The 23,314-nt window shown below is 38.3% G+C and overlaps 1 protein-coding gene across 1 annotated transcript in view; it reads right to left on the bottom strand.

Annotated features, from left to right (window-relative positions):
• Positions 1-21,864, bottom strand: part of FBXW10B (F-box and WD repeat domain containing 10B) — a 38,321-nt gene extending 16,457 nt beyond the window's left edge. Inside the window, exons 1-7 of the mRNA XM_081270962.1 lie at positions 21,260-21,864; positions 19,145-19,321; positions 16,880-17,307; positions 15,341-15,463; positions 11,658-11,767; positions 9,208-9,408; positions 2,040-2,161 (exon numbers count right to left, since the gene is read on the bottom strand). Coding sequence (XP_081127088.1) covers positions 2,040-2,161; positions 9,208-9,408; positions 11,658-11,767; positions 15,341-15,463; positions 16,880-17,307; positions 19,145-19,321; positions 21,260-21,758 — 1,660 coding nt within the window. The 5' untranslated portion in view covers positions 21,759-21,864. The remainder of the gene's footprint in view (positions 1-2,039; positions 2,162-9,207; positions 9,409-11,657; positions 11,768-15,340; positions 15,464-16,879; positions 17,308-19,144; positions 19,322-21,259) is intronic.
• Between the last annotated feature and the right edge of the window lie 1,450 nt (positions 21,865-23,314).

Below are 23,314 nucleotides of genomic sequence, written 5' to 3'. Positions count from 1 at the left end.
GTTACCCTTCTATCTTCAAACCGTCACCTGGAGAGTTTTCACTCTTACTGTTGCACCCCTCAGAGCCACAGTGGCAATGACAGTCAGTTAGAGGAGGGTAAAGAGGTTTTCTCATCAAGGCTGAGAGTTGGCAAATGGAACCCCACTGCACTGTTCCTTTCCCACATCTTTTCCTTCTACCTGCCCCTAACATGCTGTGGTTTTCCAAGTCCCTGACTTTTCTTCTCTTTTCAATCTTAACTCCTGTTTCTCTGGGGAAATCCCACCCACACTTAGTGCTTCTACTTTTCAGTATATAGTCAGTTCAACATATCCATGGCTTCCACATCCTCAGATTCAACCCACTACAGATCTAAAATAGTCAGAAAATTGTGATCATATTATATGAAATAAGAAGTGTTTACAAAAATTCATTATAGAAAATATTGAAATCATCATATCTATTAAGAGGGGATTATAATATACCCATCCAAAGGAGCTGCTTCAACTATTATATTACAAATAGTGATAACATTTTGAGAAATATTTGACCAGGATTCAAACACCTTGGCATAGTCATTCTTCTGCCTACCACAATCAGCATGTCCAAAGCTGAACCCATGACCTCTTCCCCATATCTATCTTCCTACCATGCTTTTCCTCTGAAGTCCTTATTATTTCCATTAATGATAATTCCATACATCTAGTGGCCTGAATTTCAAAAACAAAACTTGATTTATTGTCTGCACCTCTATATTTTGCACTTTCATATACAGTTAGTGGTAATGTCCTGCCAATTTTTCCTCTAACAATCTCCATTCCATCTGGGTCACTGAATGTAAAGTCACGTCCACTGAAGTCTCTTCACACTTGCTTGTTCTCCAACATCCTGAAAACACCATGCTAGTTCTCTAGGCTGAAGATGTCTTAACTTGTCCCCTCTATCCATAGACACCCCTTCTAAATCCTTCACCAATCACTCACTGGAGTTACCTTTCTAAAATACACATATAATCATATCAATTCAAACCTTAAAATGCATTTATGGCTTTCCATGTCCTATAAGATAAAGTTTAGTTTTGTACCATGATGTAGAGGGCACTTTAGAATCTGACACCAAACAAACTTACTAGTCTGATCTCCCCTACCACACACTACAGTCCTGCCACACCAAAGAATGGGAAATTCTCTGAATACACTGTCTTCTTCAGTCTCTACATATTTGCCTGATCAGTTCCCTCAACTTAGAATATATTTTACCCTCACTTTTTGTTGCCTATAAAAGTACTCATCCTTAAGATCACACACAAATAACATCCTGTCTGTGGAGCTTTATCTAATTTACCCTTAAATGTATTATCCCTTAGAACTCCACATGTGGCCAGGTGTGATGGTGCACACCTGTAATCCCAGCAACTCAGGAAGCTGAGGCAGGAGGATCACAGGTTTAATACCAGACTCAGAAACTTAGTGAGGCCCTAAGCCATTTAAAAAATAAAAAGGGCTGAAGATGTGGCTCAGTGGTAAAGCAACCTCAAGTTCAATTCCTAATACCAAGAATTTTTTTAAAAAAAAAGAACTACACATATGGTTAGGAGGACATGACTTAGAACCAGACAACCTTGGGTTCAAATCCCCCATCTACCACTTTGCATCTTTGATTTGAGGCATGTTATTTTTCTCTCTCAGTTTTTGATTGCTCATCTTTATCTACCTCATGAGGTTCTTGTGAGGAGTAAATATGATAATATGTATAAAGCATCTATCACAGAGCCTGTCCCAAAATTGGTACTCAATAAATGACAGCTGTTATCATTCATATATTACTATGTCCTCCATTATATAGCTACATATTCACTTCCATTAGAAATTGATGACCCTTTTGAGGAAATAAAATGCCATATCTAAAGAACCATATCATATTCATTTTTTTATCACCAGACCTAGCAGATGGATAGATGGATAGATAAAAGAATAAATGGCTACCTACAGAAATTTAAAAACCCAGCACACAGATCTGGGGAAACGCCTTTGGAGAATGTAAGGCAATTCTTTCTCACCTTTCACTTGACAATCTCTGGCTCCAGATACAAGTTTGTTCTTATACAAATCCATGCAAGTTACTGTCCCCTGGTGGCCATAGAAGATCCGTAAGCAAACCCCAGTTTTCAGATCCCAGTATCTGCAGGAAACAGGCCAAAATAATGACTGGGATTTTCTGAGGGCCCAAGGGATCAATCACACTGCATAGTGTTTCTTTATATCAGTGGGTAGTTGGAAAGCAGCAGAGTTTCATGGTTAAGCTTAAGATTCAGACACCAACCCTCAAGTCCTGCTGGCATCGAGTCCTGTTGTCTTTATTGTACAGAAGCATCTACTTTTGACCACATCAGCAATAAGGTGATGTCAGACTGATTCAGGAATTTGAGACTCATGATCTTGTTTTGCTTTAATCCTCAGAGCACAAATCAAAGAAAGATTACAGTGGAAAGGAAAAAGTAACCTGTAGTAGACTTTAGCTTTTTAATTCTTGAAAGGTGCAGTTTCCCTAGAAACTTGACATGTCTCGAGAGTCTTGTGCTGGTGGGAATCTGATTCTGGTTCCTTTCTGGGAATGAGTTGGGCAGCAAGTAGCGTCAGAAAGACAGATGTTTAAAATCTTAAGTTCTGTGATTTTTTTTTTATGATCCTTAACTCATTGTTTACTGTTTGTCTTAAGAACCTTAATATAATTTCTCTTATAGAAATATAATTATTTCATACTGCTTCTATATCCAGTTCACTGCTTTTGGTAATTCAGTGCTCTTTAGGAATTGAGATTTTACATTGTCTTTTAATCTTTAAAACCCATTGTTCGTCTTGGAAACTTTTCTGTTCTGCTTTGATTCTGGCAATACTTAGAATCAAACTGATTAATGTGATCATGCCCCAAACAACTTGGCCTGGAAGAGGTAGGCCTTACTTTTTAAGCTAACAGTGTCCCATATGTGTGCTCTTCAAGTGTTTAAAGTTGAATAAATGAAGAAAGAATGTCAAAAAAAAAAAAAGATTCAGACACCAGGACTTGAATCCCAGTTGAAGCACTATTTGGTGTAATTTTGGGAAAGTTACATAATTTCTATGCAAGATCATTTTCTCATACGTAAAGTGGTAATGGTAACAACAGTAGTTACTTTGTAGGATTTTTGGAAATAATTAATGCTCTAATAGAGTGAGCATCAACTAGAAATGAGTTCTACCCTCAGAGGACATTTGGAAGTATCTAGAGAGATTTTTGGTGGTCACAAAAGAGATTCTTGGTGGGGAAGGAGGAAATAGAGTCCAAGGAATCTACTGAACACCCCACAATGCACAGGGGAGCCCCCACAGTGAAGAAGTTTCATCTCCAAGTGTCCATAGCACAGAAGTTTAGAAGCACTGCACCAATGCAGGTAACACTAGGACAGTGACCCACACATAGAAAATGCTTGATAAATGGCAGCTGGCTCTAGGTGGGAGGGTCCCTGGAATGACCACCAGGCATAGGATTCACAGTACTGACTCAATGGTAGACCTGATCTTAAAACAAAAGCAGCAAAATAATTTACCACTGTCACTTAGTTCAAAAATATTTTATGCACATCTAAAGCCTATCTATGGGAACACATATAAGAGTCATGCTATTTTTTTTAAAGAGAGAAAGAGAGAATTTTAATATTTATTTTTAATTTTTGGCGGACACAACATCTTTGTTTGTATGTGGTGCTGAGGATCGAACCCGGGCCGCAAGCATGCCAGGCCAGCGCGCTACCGCTTGAGCCACATACCGAGCCCCAGAGTCATGCTATTTTTCAATGAGGAAACTTGCCTGAAGACTCTTCCCTGTCATTGGAAAATTCTTTCACTTCAGCCAAGCTGCTCTTGTGACAGGACAAAGTTATAATATTAAGATAACCGACTCTGGAGCCAGCTGCCTAAGGTTCAATTCCAGGTCCATTACTTACTATTTGTGTGATCTTTGGTAAGTTTTAGAACCACTCTGTGCCTCAGTCTCTTCCTCCATAAATTTGGAATAAAAACAGTTCTTATTTCTCAAGGTTATTTTAGGCTCAGCACATAGTGAATGATTAATAAGTGTTTGTTGGGACATGAAAAGTTTTTTTTCTTTCTAATATTCCCCAAAGTCCCACAGCCTTACCAATACCTTCCCCAGTTTTCAGAGCCTGCTATGCAGCCACAGTGAATTCACAGGAGTATGAAAGAAAGCATGTTCTGATTTTTTTTTTCCAGCAGCATGGCAGTCCATGTGCCCAGGTTGGTTTATGTAATGTATGGAAGAAAAGATATTTGATAGACACTTTTAGAAAATGAGAATAGAAGGAACTTCCTCAACATAATGCAACTATAAACCAAAGTCACAATAGTATGCACTATTCTTAATGAAGAAACTTGCACTGCTGAGTCCCTTTGAGAAGGGAAACAAGGTGACAGTGGCCACTCTCATGTGCTGTTGCTTGGCATGGCACTGGAAATCCCAGGCAAAGTTATAAAAAAAGGGGAGGGGATATATTGTCATTATTGGCACCTAATAAGATCACCTACAAAATAAAACCAAATCAATATTAATGCATTAATGTATACTTTTAGCACTGATAAGAGAGGTGAGCAAGATTGCCAGACACAGTATCAACCTACATAGATCAATAGTATTTCTCTATTCCAGCAATAACCAATTAGAAAATACAAATTAAGATAGCATTCATAATAGCAATAGAATTATATATAGACGTTTAACAAGCATATGAAAGATTTTTATAAAGAAAACTGTAAAGTTCAAAGAAAGAACCAAGAAGATGATATCAATGAATGAATTTCAAAAATTAACCTATAAATTCAGTGCAACCCCAATCAAAACTCTTTTTAGGATTTTTTTAAGTTGATAAACTTATTCCAAAAACTCATATGTATACCACAACTGTTAACATAGAAAAGAGTGGAAGTTTCCTTACCTTGATCTATTCACCAAATGCATTACTAAAAATAAAATATATAAAAAAATTTAAAACAGGGCAATTTTGATGCCATAATAGAAAAACAGCAATGAGAATTCAGAGACATTTCCATGCATGTATGGAAAATGACCATGTGATAAAGATGGGTCCACAAATCAATAGTGGGGGGAGGGGAGCAGATGACAGGTTATTTAGTAATTGCTGTGGAAGGAAAACTGTTCACTTTATCTAAAAATTTTAAAAAAGTAATGAAAGCCCTATCTAACAAGCATATAAAGTCAAACTCCAGATAGATCAACTGACTATAAAAGGTCAAACCATAAAGTCAATAACAGAAAATATTGGAAAATATCTCTGTGACCTCAAAGTAGAAAGAACTACAGACATGAGAGGAAAAAATCCTGATAAACTGATAAATTTTATTACAACAATATTAAGAATTTTTGTTCAACAAAGGGCACTATAAACATGGTCGATAAATTAAAGAATTGGAGATCATATTTGCAATTTTAAAACTGACAAGAGACCATCTAATTGGTTGTTTTAGGCTGTTCTGTACATACATTTTATCTACTTGCTTTTCTATTAATGGACACTAGATTGGATTGGCTCTAAATAATGCCATATTGAACATCTTCATTTATGTCCCTTTGATGATGTAAGATGATTTTTAGGAATAGGCACAAAAAATGAACCTGCTTAGATACAGGATAGGTAGCACTTAATTTGATTAAGAAGTACCTATTGAAGTCTGGAGAGATCTAGAAAGAAATACAACAGCAAATCAATAAGAAAATTGGAGCAGCTTTAAAGGAAAAGTAGGCCAAAGAACATAATCAGGCAGTTTACAAAAAAAAAAAAAGAAGTCACAAAAGGTAAACTCATTAGTAATCAGAGTAATGCACATGGAAATGATTTTACACATATTCATCTTGCAAAAGTTTGAAAGCTGGATGATGTTCTGTGTTGGTAGGGAAGTAGGAATGCTGGAGCCCTACTGGTAAAAGCATAGACCTGTACAGTCTTTCTAGACTTCAGTATGGTACTTTTTAATCAAATTAGGTGCTGCCTAACCTGTATCTAAGCAAGTTCATTTTTTTGTGTGTGCATATTCCTAAAAAAATCATCTTACATCATCAAAGGTACATACATGAAGATGTTCAATGCAGCATTATTTATTTCGTTAGTTAGTTTTTTGGTGGACACAATATCTTTATTTTATGTGGTGCTGAGGATCGAACCCAGTGCCTCATGAATGCTAGACGAGCACTCTACCACTGAGCCACAATCCCAGCCTGCAGCATTATTTAGAGCCAATCCAATCTAGTGTCCATTACTAGAGAAAAAGTAGGTAAAGTATATATACAGAACTTGGAGAACAGCCTAAAACAACCAACTAGATGGTAACATGGGTGAATTTTTTGAAATATAGGGTGGGGGTGAAAACATTAGGAACGAAGATGCAAATTATTGATACATGTACAGGAATTTATCAGTACACATTTTGAAAGAACACACCTAAATAAAAAGAAGAAAAATTAGGTGGTAGTCCAGTGGATAATAGAAGTAAAGAATAAAGGTAAAATAGCATAAATAAATAGTGTTAGCCATTAACACATACTACCAGACAAAAATTAAGAATTTCTGTTCATCAAAAGATGCCTTAGAAAAATGAGAAGATAAGTCTTAACATGGAAGAAGAAATTTCCAATACGAATATAAAGAAGAGATTCGTATCCAGAAATTACACAAAATTCTTATGAAAATGTTGCTCCCTTCAAAAAAGAAGTAACTCTTATAAAAAGGAATCTCATAAAAGCATAAAGGTCTCCCAAAACATATTGTTATGGTTAATTTTACACGTCAACTTGCAGAGAAGGTGCTTTGGAATAAGAGTAATATTTACATTGAACTTTGAGTAAAGCAGATGGCCCTCTAAAATGTAGACAGTCCTCATTCAATCAGCTGAAGGCCATGTACAGAACAAAAATGTGGACCTCCCCTAGCAGGACGGAGTTTTCCAGAACACTGCCTTCAGCCTTTATTTGCACCTTAAGTTCTGCAGAGCTCAGCCTTCCAGGCCAGACTATAGATTTTGAATTTGCCCACCTCCATAACCACACAAACCAATACCTTACAATAAATCTTCATCTATGTACACATCCTATTGGTCTTGTTTCTCAGGAGAACCCTGATGTACATATGGGGAAAAAAATGTTCAATCTCACTAGAATAACCAGGGTTAGAATCAAAACCCTAAGGAGGTTTTTATTTAATGCCCATCAGATTGGAAAAAAATGTCAAAGACTGATTGACAAAAAGTTTTGGTGAGCTGGGTGCATGCCTGTAATCCCAGAGGCTCAGGAAGCTGAAGAAGGAGTATTGCAAATTCAAAGCCCAGCCTCAGCAAAAGCGAGGTACTAAGCAACTCAGTGAGACCCTGTCTCTAAATAAAATACAAAATAGGGCTGGGGATGTGGCTCAGTGGTCAAGTGCCCCTGAGTTCAATCCCCAGTACCCACTCCCAACAAAAAGTATTGGTTAGTGTTTATAAGGAGGGATATTCTCATACCCTGTGGATGGAGGTATAAATTAATCCAACTATTTTGGAAAACAAAAATTTCCCTACTGAGAAGATATCTTTAAAAAAAAATTCATGCCTGTGAGTACCAGGTAATTCCAAGACCATCTATGGCAGTATTCTTGGAAAAATTAAAAACTAGAAATAATACAAATGTCCATCAACAGAATAGTGTGAGTTACAATAAATTCATCCAATAAGATATTATATCTCTGTGAAAATAAATCATGACTGCTACCTACATCATATGGATCAATCTCAAAACAAAGTTCAGTGTAAGATTCAAGTACTGGGGCTGGGGTTGTGCTCCGCGGTAGAGTGCTCGCCCAGCATGTGGGAGGCCCTGGGTTAGATCCTCAGCACCACATAAAAAATAAATAAATAAAGATATTAAAAATATTTTTTAAAAAAGATTCAAGTACTGATGATTTTTTAAAACATGATTCCATTTATGTCAAGTTCAAAAATAGGCAAAAATAATTAATATACTGGAGATATATAAACAAGAAGCAGAAACTATAAATAAACACAAGGGAGTAGTCAATACAAAATTTAGGGTAACATTATCCCTGATTGGAAAGAGGATAAAAGCAATAAGGGGAAAGGCACCCATGGGTGATGGAGGAGGGGTAATGTTCTATTCTTGGTCTGAGAAATGTGTAGAAGAGTGTTTATTATTCTGCTTAAAATATATGAATACATACATGAATACATACTTTTAATGTTTTTATCATAGTTATATATAATGTTGGGGTTCATTTTGACATAATCATATATGCATAGAATATAATTTGCTCTACTTCAGTCCCTAGTACGTCCCCTTTTCCTCCCCTCCTCTCTCCCCCTATTCCCCTTCCTCTACTCTACTGGTCTTCCTTGTATTTATTTAAAGGTTGTTTTAAACTAGTGCATAAAAAAAAACAAAAACAAAGTACATGTATAAAGACATGAATTGGTGTGAACATACATTATATACAAAGATATGAAAAATTGTGCTGTATATGTGTAATAAGAATTGCAATGCATTCTGCTGTTGTATATTTAAAAAAATAAAATCAATTAAAAAAGACTACAAAGTAATAATAATAACCAATAAATTAGGAATGGGTAGATGTATAAATAAAATAATAATGATAGAATGTTGACAATTGTTGAAGGTTGGTTATGGGCACATGGATATTGTTGTACTATTCTGTTTATTTTTTATATTTTTAAAATTTTAAATAATAAAAAGCTTTTAAACCATGATTGAAAAAATAGAGAGAAAAAAGAAAAAAATAAATTAATGCATAAATACATATATTTTTAAATACCATTTTCTCCTATACTTCATACTCACAAAAACTATCTTTCATTGAAGGAATCTACTAAAAGAAGTACAGATTTTATCTTTACTTAAGAATGCTAAAAAAGAGAGAGACTTTTTCTGATTCACAGTCACCCACTGGGAATACAACTGATAAGTTTATGAATCTATCCCATTTAAGTAAATTCTTGACTTTTACCTTGTCAAAAAAAAAATCCATTGTAGGTTTTCTAAAAATTAGTATTATTGAGAATGACTTTTCAATAAATACAAAAAGTCTGTACACTTCTTCCACATCTGACTCTAGACCCTGGGTCTGATGGCAATCATTACCTCTTTGGACCACTCACCTGATGCTTAGGTCGTAACTCCCGCTTAGGAGAAAGTGTTCCCCCTCACACAGGAAGAGAGTCCGGATGCTCCCCACATGGCCTTGGAATTCAATAGGTATCACCTTGATTTTTAAGATGTTAAGAAGTTTGATCTTCCTATTAGATGACACAGCTATCAACTCTCCCCCAGAATAATGGATCACTCTGTTCTGGTCCCACCTGAATTTGGGGAGGGGGATGGGGAGATGGATTATACATGAAAGAAAAGTTAGCATCCTTCCTGGATCCTACTTAGCACTGACTTTTGTATACTGTGGTTGTATAATGGAAAATCTAGGACCTTCCTTGATGAGAAGGGAGACAGCAGAAGGCAAGACCTAGTATTAACAGACCCTGATGATTCCAACCTCATACCATGAAAAAAAATCCATTTCAGGTAGATTTAAAGCCTAAAGACATAAGTCCAAAATTATAAAAAAATTAAAATTATTATGCTAATGTATGCTAAATCCCCAAGAAAGAGAATAGAATATGTGGCATTCCCCAAACTTATTGGACCATGGAAATCTTTCTTCATGGAAAATCTCAGAGGAAGTCCTGTGTTCATCTGTATTTCTTCTATTTCTTTCCTTTCTTTTTCCTTTTCTTCTTTCCTTCTTTCTTCCTTTTCCTTAACTAATATCTAAGGAACATTTATCAGGTCCAAATTTCTGTGCTAGTAGGTACCATGGGAAATAGAAAGATGAATAAGACACAAACCTTGCTCACCAAAAGCTTAGAATTCAATAAATCCAGGTAAGTTGGATTAATTTTCCAATACTAGAATTATTTCATAAGTCAAATATTATCAGAATAACCAAATAATTTATTGTCCAAACTGAGACTTTCTTTTTGTGAAAGAGGATGCTATTATTCAGTATACTAGGAACACAGTAAAGTGGAATTGTCTCAATACTATAACTCTAAATATGAGGAGCAATTCTTTAGATTTTTGTCTTCATTCCATTTGTCATATTCAGAGTTTAACCAGTCATCATCTAAAAAGTAATTATCACCATACTTACCCATAAAAACTCAACCCTGGAGCAGGCGGAATAGATAGTATTATGGTTTAGATCTAGACTGTCTCCTAAAACCTCATGTGTTGAAGGTTTGGTCTACAATGTAGCAATATTTAGAGTGGAGCTTTTGGGAAGTGATTAGGCCATGGAGAGTTCTGGCCGTATCAGTGGATTAATCCACTGAGGGATTACTATTTGATGGCATTATTGGGAGATGATAGAAACTGTAGGTGATGGGGCCTCATTAGAGGAAAGAAATTACTGGGGGCCCACCCTGGAAGGATAGACCCTTTCCTTGCACTCTCTCTCTTTTACACTCTGCTTCTCAGCTGCTATAAGGTGAATAGCTTTCTTCCAACATGCCCTTCCACGATGTCCTTCCACCATTATGTTCAGGCCCAAAACTATGGAGCCCAGCTGAGTATGGACTGAAATCACTGAAAGTGTGAACCTAAATAAGTCTTTCCCCTCTAAGTTGTTTTTCTTAGGTATATTGTCCCAGCAATGGAAACCTAACTAACACAGATAGCTCAGTGGTAGAGTTCTTGCCTAGAATGTGCAAGATCCCAGGTTCAGTCCCTAGCACTGGAAAAAACAATAACAAAAACCTTCAATTCTGTCTTCCCCATACTGATTGGTCTATTTTTGAGATGCATTTTGTTGATAAAATTCACGGCCAACATTAAAGTAGAGGTGGCACAACCAAATGATGTCACATTATGCAATACTTATAAATACAATCTGTCACATTTAATGTGGAAGGATATCCACCGTGTTTTGCTGGATTGGATTACAAAAACATATAGCATAATCCTATTGATATTCAAAATATGTCCTATGTAGAGGCTAGGGTTGTGGCTCAGTGGTAGAGCGCTTGCCATGCATGCATGAGGCCATTGGTTCGATTCTCAGCACCACATACAAATAAATAAATAAATAAAAATATATAAAATATTTTTAATATTTAAAAAGTTATGTCCTATGCATGTGAAAAGAAAATGCTAGAGAATAGACATCAATATTAATGGCAGTTATCTCTATGCGACAAAATTTTAGATGTTTTCTTTTCTCTACACTTTTTCTGGCATTTGGAGGATTTTCCCTCAATAAGCACATATTCTTTCTTTAATTAAAACAATAAAGATATTCTAAAAAATATTTTATGCACATAACATGTGAAAAATGTTGGTGGTCAGCATACCCAAAATTTATTCAGAGAAAATGTTCTCTCCCTACTACCAAGAATGGTGCAAAATTAAGCACATATTGTTCAAAGAAGATCTCATGCTAGTTCAGGGGCAGGAGTGAGAAGACCTTTCTAAGCTGACGGGGTCAGGAGAATTCTAAGATGCCAGTGTAGTTAACCAAAGGGTCCCAGAAAACCTTGATTCTGACTCCAGTACCTACGTGTCAGAGAGAATGCGGATATTGTAGGTCCCACAGAAAACATTTCTCTCCTCCATCTGGACCTGTTGAGTTTCCTGGTTCTGGTATGCAGTCCACAGATTGTAGTCACTCTAACAAGGGAATATGTGAAGTCAAAATGTGGCATCAACTTTATCCAGGGCTCTTGATACTCCTCCAGCCTCCCCTGGCAATGGTGCAAAGACCCATGGATTCTTTCTTCTAAGAGTGTGGCTTCTGCTTCATGGTGAAAGGGGAAAGCCCATGAGTTGGCACCAAAGTAATCCATGAGTTATATAGAACATGCTCAGTTAAGGGTCCTAATTGATCTTTCCTGTTTGTATATTCTGTATGTTCTGATTCTATGAGCTTTTAAGGATGAATTCCAAATAATGCTGAGAATGCAGCTTTTCTGCAAACGAGCTCACAAAGAATGAGCTATATATATATAATTAAGCTACACTCCTTGTACATTTCTGTTTCTGAATTTTCATACATCTTTAACTTTCATTGTTCTGAGAGCTGCCTAATGAAGTAGATCACTTGCTCACAAAATATTCTCATCACCTTAACAGATAATATATCTGGGACTTATGCAGGGGAAATAAATTTTATAAAGTCTCAACAGAAATGTTTTCCTGTGTTTCTCAATATATCTTTTCTTCCTTTTGTCCTTCCTTCCTTACCTCTTTTCCTTTCTCCCACTTCCCTCTCTCCTTCCCTCCCTCATCCATGACACACATCCTGAGCAGCTATTGCATGCCATGCATGATAAATTCTGATATAGATGATTGAACAAACACTCCTAGTTCCTCTTCTTCCCAACCATACTTCACCCTTAAAGAGCAGGAAACAACAGTCACATTGTACTGGCAAGAAAAAAAAAAGATAGCAAGTTTATCATGAAAGCAAAGAAGAAGAACACAACATCATATTTGCATCTGACAGCCTTGGAGACATCTTTGAATCTCCTTCCAAACCTTCTCCTTCTCCCTCATGCCTTTGGACTCTTCCTCAGATGCCCTCTTTCTCTGCCCAATCTCCTCCTTAATCAAATAGTGACAGTCACCTACAAATCTCTGGCCCAGAATGTGCCAACCTTCCTCCCCTCCAGCCCAAACAACTTTCCATATCCCTGCTTGAATTAAACAAGGCTTCCCTGGTTTCTCCCAACAAAGATGGAAATTCCTTGGCCCTCCGTTATCTCCTCGGTTTTGGGAGCACATGGTAGAATCATTCATTGGGACGTAGAAAACACAGCTCTGCCCCTCACCAGCTAGGAGACCTCAGGCAAGTTTTCTAACATCATAGTCTTAATTTCTACATCCATAAACTAGGAGGGATTATACCTACTTGATCCACAGTGAAAATCAAAATAAATGATGTATATAAAGCCATGCTCCTGGCCTTTAGTAGAGAGTGCCTATTATTGTGAGAAGCATTCACCTCCATTTTTCCCCCGGGCAATGGTGTAAGGACCCATGGATTCTCTCTTCTAAGAGTGTGGCTTCTGCTTCATGATGAGGGGGAAGAGCCTGGAACTGCTTCATGTTCTCTCTGGTCTCCATACTCTCTTCCTTGTTTCTATTCCCCCTCCCTTTTTTAAAATTTTTTTTTAGTCATACATGACAGCAGAATGTATCTTGACATATAATACATACATGGAATGTACATACATCAATCATAATGTCTATTCTATTCTGCAGCCCTTCCTATTCCCCCTACTCCTCCCCTCCTCTCCCATCCTTTCTCTCTATCCAATCTAATGTGACACACTTTTTTTTCTTTTTCTCATCACAACATCATATATGTATTCTGTATAACAATGAGGTTCTCCTTCCATCTTCTGTGCAACTCCCCTTCTCCCTCTTTTTCCCTCCCACCTCTCTTCCCTATTTAGTGGTAGTCTTCTTCTCAAGCTCTTCCTCCCTATCCCATTTTTAAGACATTTCTGGAATGCCAAACCCTGCCTTGAAGGTCCTTTTCGTTGGTCAGTTACAAATTCCATCACCTAAAGTAAAGAATAAGGGCATTTGTTTCATTAGACTTAGAAAAGAAATAAATTTGTGAAGGACAGGGTTGAGTTCAACTTGTGCCTCTTTCATGCAAATGTCTGGAAGACCTTGACTTCTCTGAGCCTCACTTTCTTTATCTATAAAATGAGTGAAGGAGATTCTGTTGAGAGTCATCCATGGGCTGTGGGTGGACTGTGCTGCGCATTGTAGCCTAGTGAGGGGATAGGTCTGGCATTGGGAACTTACCTTGGAACTCCCACAGGGATAGACCACCTGATGTAGGTGAACTTCCCCCTCCCCTCTGCCAAAGATCCCACATGGCACCTGAGATGAGTGTGACCTGCCAATGCCAATCAACCTGCTGACTGCAAAACATCTACCCTGGAAACCTTATCCCTGCCTCTGATGCACCCCCTTAAATAACCACCGGAGCTGTCTTTCCTTTGTCTAGTTCCAGCTCTTGCGTGGACTGGATGTATCAGGGGCTCCGCTTTTGTAAATATATTTCTGACTCTTTGTGTTTTGTTCTTTACTAATTATTTTAGCCTTTAAGTTTTCAGGTGGCTTACACCCTCCTCAGCAGGAAGAAGAACCCGCCAACGAGACACTGGCCACTGGCCATTGCTCCCGTTAAGATTCACAAATGTATTTTCTTTGGCCCATGAAATGCCTTTCACTGCTTGCCAGTAATTAAGAAAAGCAAAAGATTTCACATAATCATTCAGATTTCCTCCTGAAAACTCATATGTCCTGGCAGGCCAGGGGGCAGAGTTATCATTAATTAGCTGAAGCTGAGCAGTGACTGGCCCCTTTCAGTAGGGAGTGAGCTCTCTAGTTCATCACAGTTTCAATGTCCTTTACTTTCCCCACTGTCTGCTCCCTGATCTATGTGACCTGCCTGTCCCTACACAGAAGCTAAGTAATCTCTCTGGATGCTTCTATTGCTTAAATTCTTAGTTATGCCACATAAGGAAGCTAAAGTCAGACCACCCTTCATCTAATATCCCTTCTGGGCCAACTAAATAGTAGGACCTTCAGCAGAGAGGTGGGGGAAGGAGTCTAGTGTTCTTAGGGGTAACTACCATGCCTGCAGACTCAATTCATGAAGCTGCAAGAGTCTTTCCTTTACTCTACTTTATCACTGCCTCAGAATAGATGGGGTGATTTTATCTAGAATCTCTCCTTCCATCCAAGAAACGAAAAGAACCCAGATGTGAGAGTTGAGAAGGCGGACCTTTTGGATCAACCCTGGTCCTTCTCTCAAGTCTTTTCTCATTCCTGTGCAGCAGATTCAAGTAACCTCAAGATGGATGGGCTGAGAGAGTTGAGGGAAACCCCAGCTCAAAGCTAAATTCACTCCTGGTCTCTGAGCTCTCCACTAGATGATCTAGTGCCATGAACACAGGTCCTGGCCACAGGATATGAGCCAAAAAGAATTCTGAGAGGGCAACCAATCAATCTATTCATTAAACAGATGGGGAATCAAGACCTATGGAGGGGAAGTGACTTGCAACTTGGTAGCAACACAGTAGAACTCTGGTCTCCCTTACGGAATGGTGCCTCCTACCATCACTGTTCTTTCTTGAGGACTGAGTCTTCATGTCAGCCTTCAATGGCCAATAGGAGCATTGGACACTCATGGAACTTGCCCCAGGCGCCATTAAAACTCACCTTTGTTCTCAATTTCCACTTGGGATTTTTGGTACGTGTGCGCTTCCCATCATCTCCTATTTTAGGAACTGGGATAGAAAGCTTGTTGGCATAATTGGGATCTATTCCTTTTGCGTAGGATCCCTGGAGAGGGGGAAAAAACAGAAAATGGCTGCTCTTGGATATCTGTACTCTCATTTATTGCAGCAATATTCAAAAATAGCCAAGATATAAAAATGTCCTATTCATGGATGAATGGCTAAAGAAAATGCAGTATACACAATAGAATACTATCCTGACATTTTTTAAAAAAGGAAGGAAATCCTGTCATTTGCAACAATGGGGATGGCAGTGAGGACATTATGCTAAGTGAAATAAACGATGCACAGAAAGGTAAATACTATGTGAATAGGCCTCATGTGCAGAACCTGAAAAAGCTGACTTCATACAAGAGTAGAATAATGGTCAGCAGAGGTTGAGGTAGTTCAGATGGAGTGAGAGATGGAGAGATGTTGGTCAAAGGATTCATAATTATAGTTAGATAAGAGTCTATTGTGTAGCAAGTGACTGTAGATAATAATGATATATGTTGTATTCTAGAAAATGCAAATAGAGTAGATGTTAAGTGCTCTTGCACCACAAAATTGAGAACTATGTGAGGTGATGCATTTTTTACTTAGCTGTAAATTTTTCATAAAACAAGAAATGACAACTCTTCATTCCTTCTCTCCAGAAGAACAGAAAAGACTAGTTTTTTTTTTTTTTTTGGTAAAATCTGAAGATGAGTAAACTCTGGCCAGGGAAGGAAGGTCCAAGTCTGGTCAGTTATGCCAATGATGTGCACGGACCAATGGAGGAGGAGGATGAATACCAAATTCCTGGAGGAAAACCAGCAAGAGATGGTCATCAGTTTCCAGATGATGACCTGCCTTACCATGCCTGCGTCTCTCATCCTTTGTCACCTACCTCTGCTAGGGGAAAAAAAAAAATTCAAGACCACCAAGATATCAGGCAAGAAACTGAGTAATAAAAATGCCAGAGATAATGACTGTCAGGTAGAAAAATTCATATGGACCTAAATATATTCTTGGTGACCTTGTAAACTTCTCTTTAGCATGAGTTTGGTTCAGAAGCATATTCATGGCTTTCTTATTGTGTAAGCTCCAATATGAGTCCTTGGGTGGGGGTTGAAAATTCCCTGCTTTGTGAGATTATGTTTTGCTTCATGTTTTGCAGCTCTGGGGATGGATCCCAGGACTTCATTCATACTAGGCAAGTGCTCTACCACTGAGATACATCCCAAGCCCTGGCAGTTTTGGAAAGGCTTGGCCTTTTTATACATATTGTCCCTGCTAGATACACAGACAATAGAAAGGTAAGTGGTGACCAATGGGGAGTCCAGACAACAAGGAAGTGGCTACTAACACCTAACAAGCAGCTAATGTGAAGCAGGAGGCCAGCTGAGGGTCTGCCAGGGAAATGGAAAGGCTCCTAGTCAGGTCAAACTCAACGTGGAAATGAAGCCGGTCTCCAGAGATGCCCCTCCCAGACTGGAAATACCTGCAAGAGGGCAATTTGGTTCTGAATGAAGGTTTGTGTGTTCAACTCCATCTTCACCTGATGAGCCATTGCAGCCCAGTGCTGGCTTACAGAGGCACACTTGTTCAGAGTGTTTCTATCGAGCATTTCTAGGGGAGAGGTAAAAAACAGAAAGATGGACCCAGAAATCCCAGGATTGGGCCAGAATGGGAGATATCTGAGGACTCCCCTCACCCACCCCAGCATACTTAGAATGTACTTGGAGAGATGGAGAGGGAGGTGACGGATAAAGTCCCGGTATCTGCTGTAGCCACAAGCCAGGTCTCTGACATCATCCAGGTTTATCAGCAGATTGCAGGAATTGTCTTCTGATCTAGATGTGCTTTTTTTCCCAGAAAACATTCTGTTCACCTCGGAAATACACTGCAGTGTACTCTTCCATTGTCCCTCTAGAGTGAAGCCAGAGAAGGGTGCATGGTTGAGTTGTCTCTACAGTAACTCTAGCCTCAGAACAAATCCTCACCAAAAGCTTCCCCCCCCCAAAAAAAATAAAGCTTATGCAAGTGAGCTCATGCAACATATTCTTCTTATCTCTTCTGCCACATGAAAATAGTACCTCCTGACCCAAACATGCAATTCCTTTACTGCCTTCTCAGTGACAGGAGATGTCTAAAGTAGCAAAGTCTGAAATGACATTGTGTCTGGTATTTCTTTGAAAATATCCCAACAAGAAAAAAATTAAGCAATTTTAAAGGGGTAGAGATGGATAAAATAAGATTAGTAGGGTTTGAGATGTAGCTCAGGGTAGATGCTTGCCTAGCAAATATGAGACCCTGAGTAAACTATTGACAATTGTTAAAGCTGAATAATGGTTATATGGATGATTTATTAGACTGTTCTATCTACTTAAAGAAAACTTATATATATATATATATATATATATATATATATATATATATATATATATATATATATATATATATATATATATATAACTTTTAGTTGGACACAATATCTTTATTTTATTTATTTTTATGTGGTGCTGAGGATTGAACCCAAGGCCTCGCACAAGCTAGGTGGGCACTCTACCATTGAGCCACAACCCCAGCCCTGTTCTATCTACTTTTAAAGTTTGGAATTTTCCATATAAAAGGTGTTTTAGAATTTATGCTTTGTGTTTCTCATGATTATTTTATGTACTAGTCCTATGCCACACATTATTGACTGGTGTTTCAGTCAATAACGGACCATGTGTGTGACGGTGGTTACACCATATAGCCTATGTCTACTATGTCTACTATGGTGTATACAACATCTTGGTTTGTGTAAGTGCACTTTATGTTGTTCACACAATGGTGAAATCAACTAACAACATGTTTCTCAAAATGCATCTCTGAAGTTAAGATGATTCATGAGTGTACATGACTTATTTCAAAAACAAACTTAGGAGGGCCTTTGAGATCAGGGACCAAATTCCTTACTGCTTTAGTTTCTTCTTCAAGACTAAATCCAAAGCTTAAAAAAAATTAGCCACAGGTGAGTTGGATCCTAGAGGTACCCATGCACCATGCCAAAGCTCAGAGCTTGATGGTGGGTTATGACCTGGGACAGAAGGAGATGTCATAAGAAGCTCTGTAAAGTTTCCTTTTTGATCTTTACTTCCAGATGTCTCTCATAAGCATCATGGTGGAAGGGCAAAAGCATGAGCTTTGGGGTCATACTGACCAATTTTTATCCTTTATCCCTTACCAGGTTACCAGCTGTAAGGAGTAAATGAGAAAAAAAAAAAATCAAAGAGCCCAACATACTGGAGATGCTGAGTGAATGTTAGTTCCCCAAATCTGACACAATCAGATGTCACTACCCTCCCAGGCCCTCCAACTCCACTAAGACGTCCCAATCTCATGTATTCAGAGACTCTTCAATTTACATAGGGTTACATCCTCCACAAATAAAAACATCCCTAAGTTAAAAATACCATAACTTGGGCTGGCATTGTGGCTCAGTGGTAGAGCGCTTGCCTCAAATGCGTGAGGCCCTGGGTTCAATCCTCAGCACCACATTAAAAAAAAATACCATAACTCAAAAATGCACTTGATCCATTCTAACCATTGTTAAGTTGAAAAAAAAAAAAAACACTGCAAGTCAAATCATGACAAATAAAGATACTTCTGACTTAAGGTGAGATTATATCCCGATAAACCCATTGTAAATTTTTAAAAGTGATGAGTTGAAAGTGCTAAGCCAGTAGTTGTACACTGGCTTTCTTGCTAAAAGCTGACTTACCTATATGTGATGCTTCTCTCTCCAGCTTTTCAGGCACTGTTTTATTTCCTGGGGCTTTAGACAACGGGAAAGATGTGGGCTTGAGTTTAGCTGCCCAGAAGATATGTGAAGTCTTAGACTTGGGGTCGTAGCCTTTCTCAGGGAAAAAACTCACATGGGCAGAGTCTTGACTAAGCGCTGAAGAACAAAACACCAAGACAAAGATGCTCTTCAAGCAGGTATACAGAACATGAGGCGGAGATCAATGGTTTTATTTTTCCTTATTTTTTCTAAGAACAGTCTGTATCTGTAGACTGTTTCTGCAGGTTTTTCATTCTTGGATTCAACCAATCGCAGATATAAAATATTGAGGAAAAATAATGAATCTGTACTGAACATGTACAAACATTTTTTTTTCTTGTCATTATTCACTAAGCCATATAGGATAATAACTTTTTTGCATAGCATTTGCATATATTAGGTATTATATAAGCAATCCAGAGATCTCCAGTACTCTAGAGGAGTTAAAGTATCTGAGAGGTTCTATGCAAATACTGCACCATTTTATGAACATGAATAACTGTCTTAAATCAAATTAGAAAACTTAACTCTTTAAGAGAGAATATGTCCTAGGAAGAAGAGGGTCACCACAATTTATAACTGAACTTATTAGCTCTAACATAAAGAGCTGATTCCTAGAGTGCATGGTGGAGCTCTTGAAATACACCACATGAGTATGTTCCATCATGGGAGATGCTCAGGAGAAGACACAGATATCAATTCACTTGCTCAGTGACCTAAGCTCAGTTGCTCGGATTCCCTAGACTGTGGCTTGCTTATCTATAAAATTAAGGAATGGGACTGTTTGATCACTAATCTAAATCATGGTTTTGACATGCCAGTCTTCTATCATTTTTCACCACAATTATCCTTCTTTTATATCCCTGACATGGATGAAAACAAGTGAAATACTTAGGGATCAAATTGTACCCTAGGACCCTGAACCATGTACAACCAGAGGAATGAGAAGTTGTGCTCCATCTGTGTACTATACATCAAAATGCATTCTACTGTAAAATAAATAAATTAATGAATTTTTTAAAAAAAATTGTGCCCTAGGTTATTTAACTTTAAGATTCCTTTGGATTCCATTAGCCTGCAAACATGATCACAACTCAAGCCTCCTTGATAATAGGAATTACCCATCTTCAAGAGCTCAAATTCCAAAACCCCTCCAAGAAACTCACCTTTCCCACTCTTTTCCTACCCCAACCCCCTTTCCCTTCCCCTTGCTGGAAATTCCAACTCTTAGTATCCTCCTAATTTTGAGTCCCTTGCCTCTCTTCTGGTTTCTTTTGCCTTCCTAAACCAGCTGGCCAAACACTTTCAAGAGTCTCCTATGGATACCCTACACTAATGATTCTCAAAATGATGTTTCCAGACTAGTGGCATTAGCAATAGCTGAAAACTTATTAAAAATACAGCATATTGACTACCTCAGACCTAATGAGTAAAAAGTTCTACTGCAAGAGGACAACAATCTGTTTTAACAAGTGTAACTGGAGACTCTGATGGAAATACAGTTTGAGAACTACCATCCTAGAATCATTTGGATGTTTAGCTACCTCCAACCTTGAATAAACTCCACTTCAAGATTTGATTCTATGATAAAAAAAATAGGGCAGAATGAATGTTTATAAAGTCCCAAGCTCTAACCTCTTGTCTTGGTTTCTGAGTAGGGCTATTGAAGAACAAACCAGTTTTGCAACTTCCCCATTACATCCCTCCCAAGCCCAGTCTAATAATCCCTAATGCAGGAATGAAATGATACCATCATTGAGTGGTCAGAAGCGGGGACCAGCCATTTCTGAACCTAAGTCATGCAGAAACCCATTTAAAATCCTCACAGTTTCAAGTCCTATACTTCCTCCTGCATTGGCCATTTTCTTAGTTTTCTAGAAGGAAGTCACATTCAGTGATTTCTCCTTGGGCAAACAAGATCAAATGTCAGGACAAGGTTCAAAGAAGACTTTCCTGCATTACACAGTATTCGTCTGCCTAAGCTTGTCTGCACCTGCTGCTCCTTGTAGTCTTGCTTTCTGGTCTCCCAGGGCCCTCTTCTCCCTACCTGTTTACCTGAGATATGGTTCCACTCTCTCAGAAACAGGACTCTGATCACATCGGCAGCCATGAGCAGTAACTTGGTGTCACACATCTGCAGCAGCAAAAGAGTGTAATTTGCCTTCGTCTGGTGGGTGCTATTGCCAAACCAGTACAAGATCTCACTCAACTTTTCTTCTGCAGTTTTATCCAACATTTGGTTCAAGGAGGATTTCGCTTTCCCTTCCATCCTGAGATTGATCCGGGACCTGTTATAGATGAAATCCTTTCCCTGGGTAGTCTGAAGGATATTTTGGAAATAGTTTAACAAGTACAAGCTGTTTAACTGTTCCAGAATGCTAACTAGAAACCTCCTCTGAGACATGCTGCTGATCCTTCGGAACCACTCCTTGGTAGAAAAGATCTTCCAGGCTAAGATACATGTTTCACACTTCTGGCACAAAGGGACCGAATCGTTTCCCTTCTCACAACGAAAATAGGGGGCATTCTTGAACCTTGGTTCCAGGTTTGCCATGATCCTGAGATAACCAGATCATTTTATCCTTGCCAGTTAGAAACTCTGTACCAAACACCAGAGGAACAGAGAAAGTGGACAAAAGCCCCTACTGAGCCTTTTCTGTTATAAACATCTCCCGGAGAAAAGGTAAACCATAGTGACCAATGGAAAGTTTATCTGTCCCAGAAACTGCCAGTAGAAGTCTGGCTTTTTGTACTGACCTCCTTGGAAACATGGCTTTACCGTAAATCTCCTAAACCTGGCACTACTTTTGTGGAGGCAGTTGCTGTATATTCTGAAAGAGCTGATCATCTCATTTCTAGAACAAGAATACTGCAAGAATTTATTTTATTTTTTTTCAAGCTTTTTTTTATTGGTTGTTCAAAACATTACAAAGCTCTTGACATATCATATTTCATACATTAGATTCAAGTGGGTTATGAACTCCCATTTTTACCCCAAATACAGATTGCAGAATCACATTGGTTACACATCTACATTTTTACATAATGCCATATTAGCAACTGTTGTATTCTGCTACCTTTCCTATCCTCTACTATCCCCCCTCCCCTCCCCTCCCATCTTCTCTCTCTACCCCATCTACTGTAATTCATTTCCCTCCTTGTTTATTATCCCATTCCCCTCACAAACTCTTATATGTAATTTTGTATAACATTGAGGGTCTCCCTCCATTTCCATGCAATTTCCTAATACGTGCCTTTTAAAGAGGAAAAAAATACGGTGTAGCTTGGTGTTACACTTCAATTGTTGTTACTAATGACTTTTAAATCTTCATAAATATTTAATTAGATGCAAACATCTTATGTTTATAGCTGTTCAGTTATAAGGTGGCTATCTCAATGATCCCGAAGAAGTTTATATTCAATTTCTTAAGGCATCATCAAAGTAAAACCACAAATATTTAAATTAAATTGAAATTGTTTAACTGCTTCAGAATGCTAACCAGAAATCACTTCAGAGAACCACACTGAGGTACAGAAAAATTTACTTGACCTGAGAATATGTGGGGGTTGGACTTCCAGATGCGATAACATACCTATCTATGTGTAGGGGACACAGCACAGCTTATCAGCAAAGAGTGGAGGGTCTGGTGTTAGACTGCTGGGTTGGGACCCCAATCCAGCCTTTTACTAGCTCCCGTGAACACAGGCAGATTATTTAATCCTCTATGTTTCAGTGTCCACATCTGTAAAATATAGACCACACTAGTTCCTACTTCTAATGCTATAATGAAGATTCAGTGAGAATCTACATGCAAAGCACTTAGAAGATGACCCGGTACCTGTGTAGCCCTTAATACATGCTAACCTGTATGGTATTGTCATCATGATTACTGTCGTCCCCACTTAGCCATGGTGATACATCCAAATTCCCGGTGGACACATAAAACCACAGATAGTAACAATCCTTACGTGTATTATGCTTTTTCCTATACATATATAGCTATGAAAAAGTTTGATTTATAAATTAGGCACAGCAAAATAAATTAGACACAGAAAGACAAGTAACTCATGTTTTCTCTCATATGTAGAATCTGGGGTGGGGGAGACAAT

This window comes from Spermophilus citellus, assembly GCF_964194105.1.
Source record: "Spermophilus citellus genome assembly, chromosome: 17".
Lineage (NCBI taxonomy): Eukaryota > Metazoa > Chordata > Mammalia > Rodentia > Sciuridae > Spermophilus > Spermophilus citellus.
This window is presented reverse-complemented; position numbering and strand designations above follow the sequence as displayed.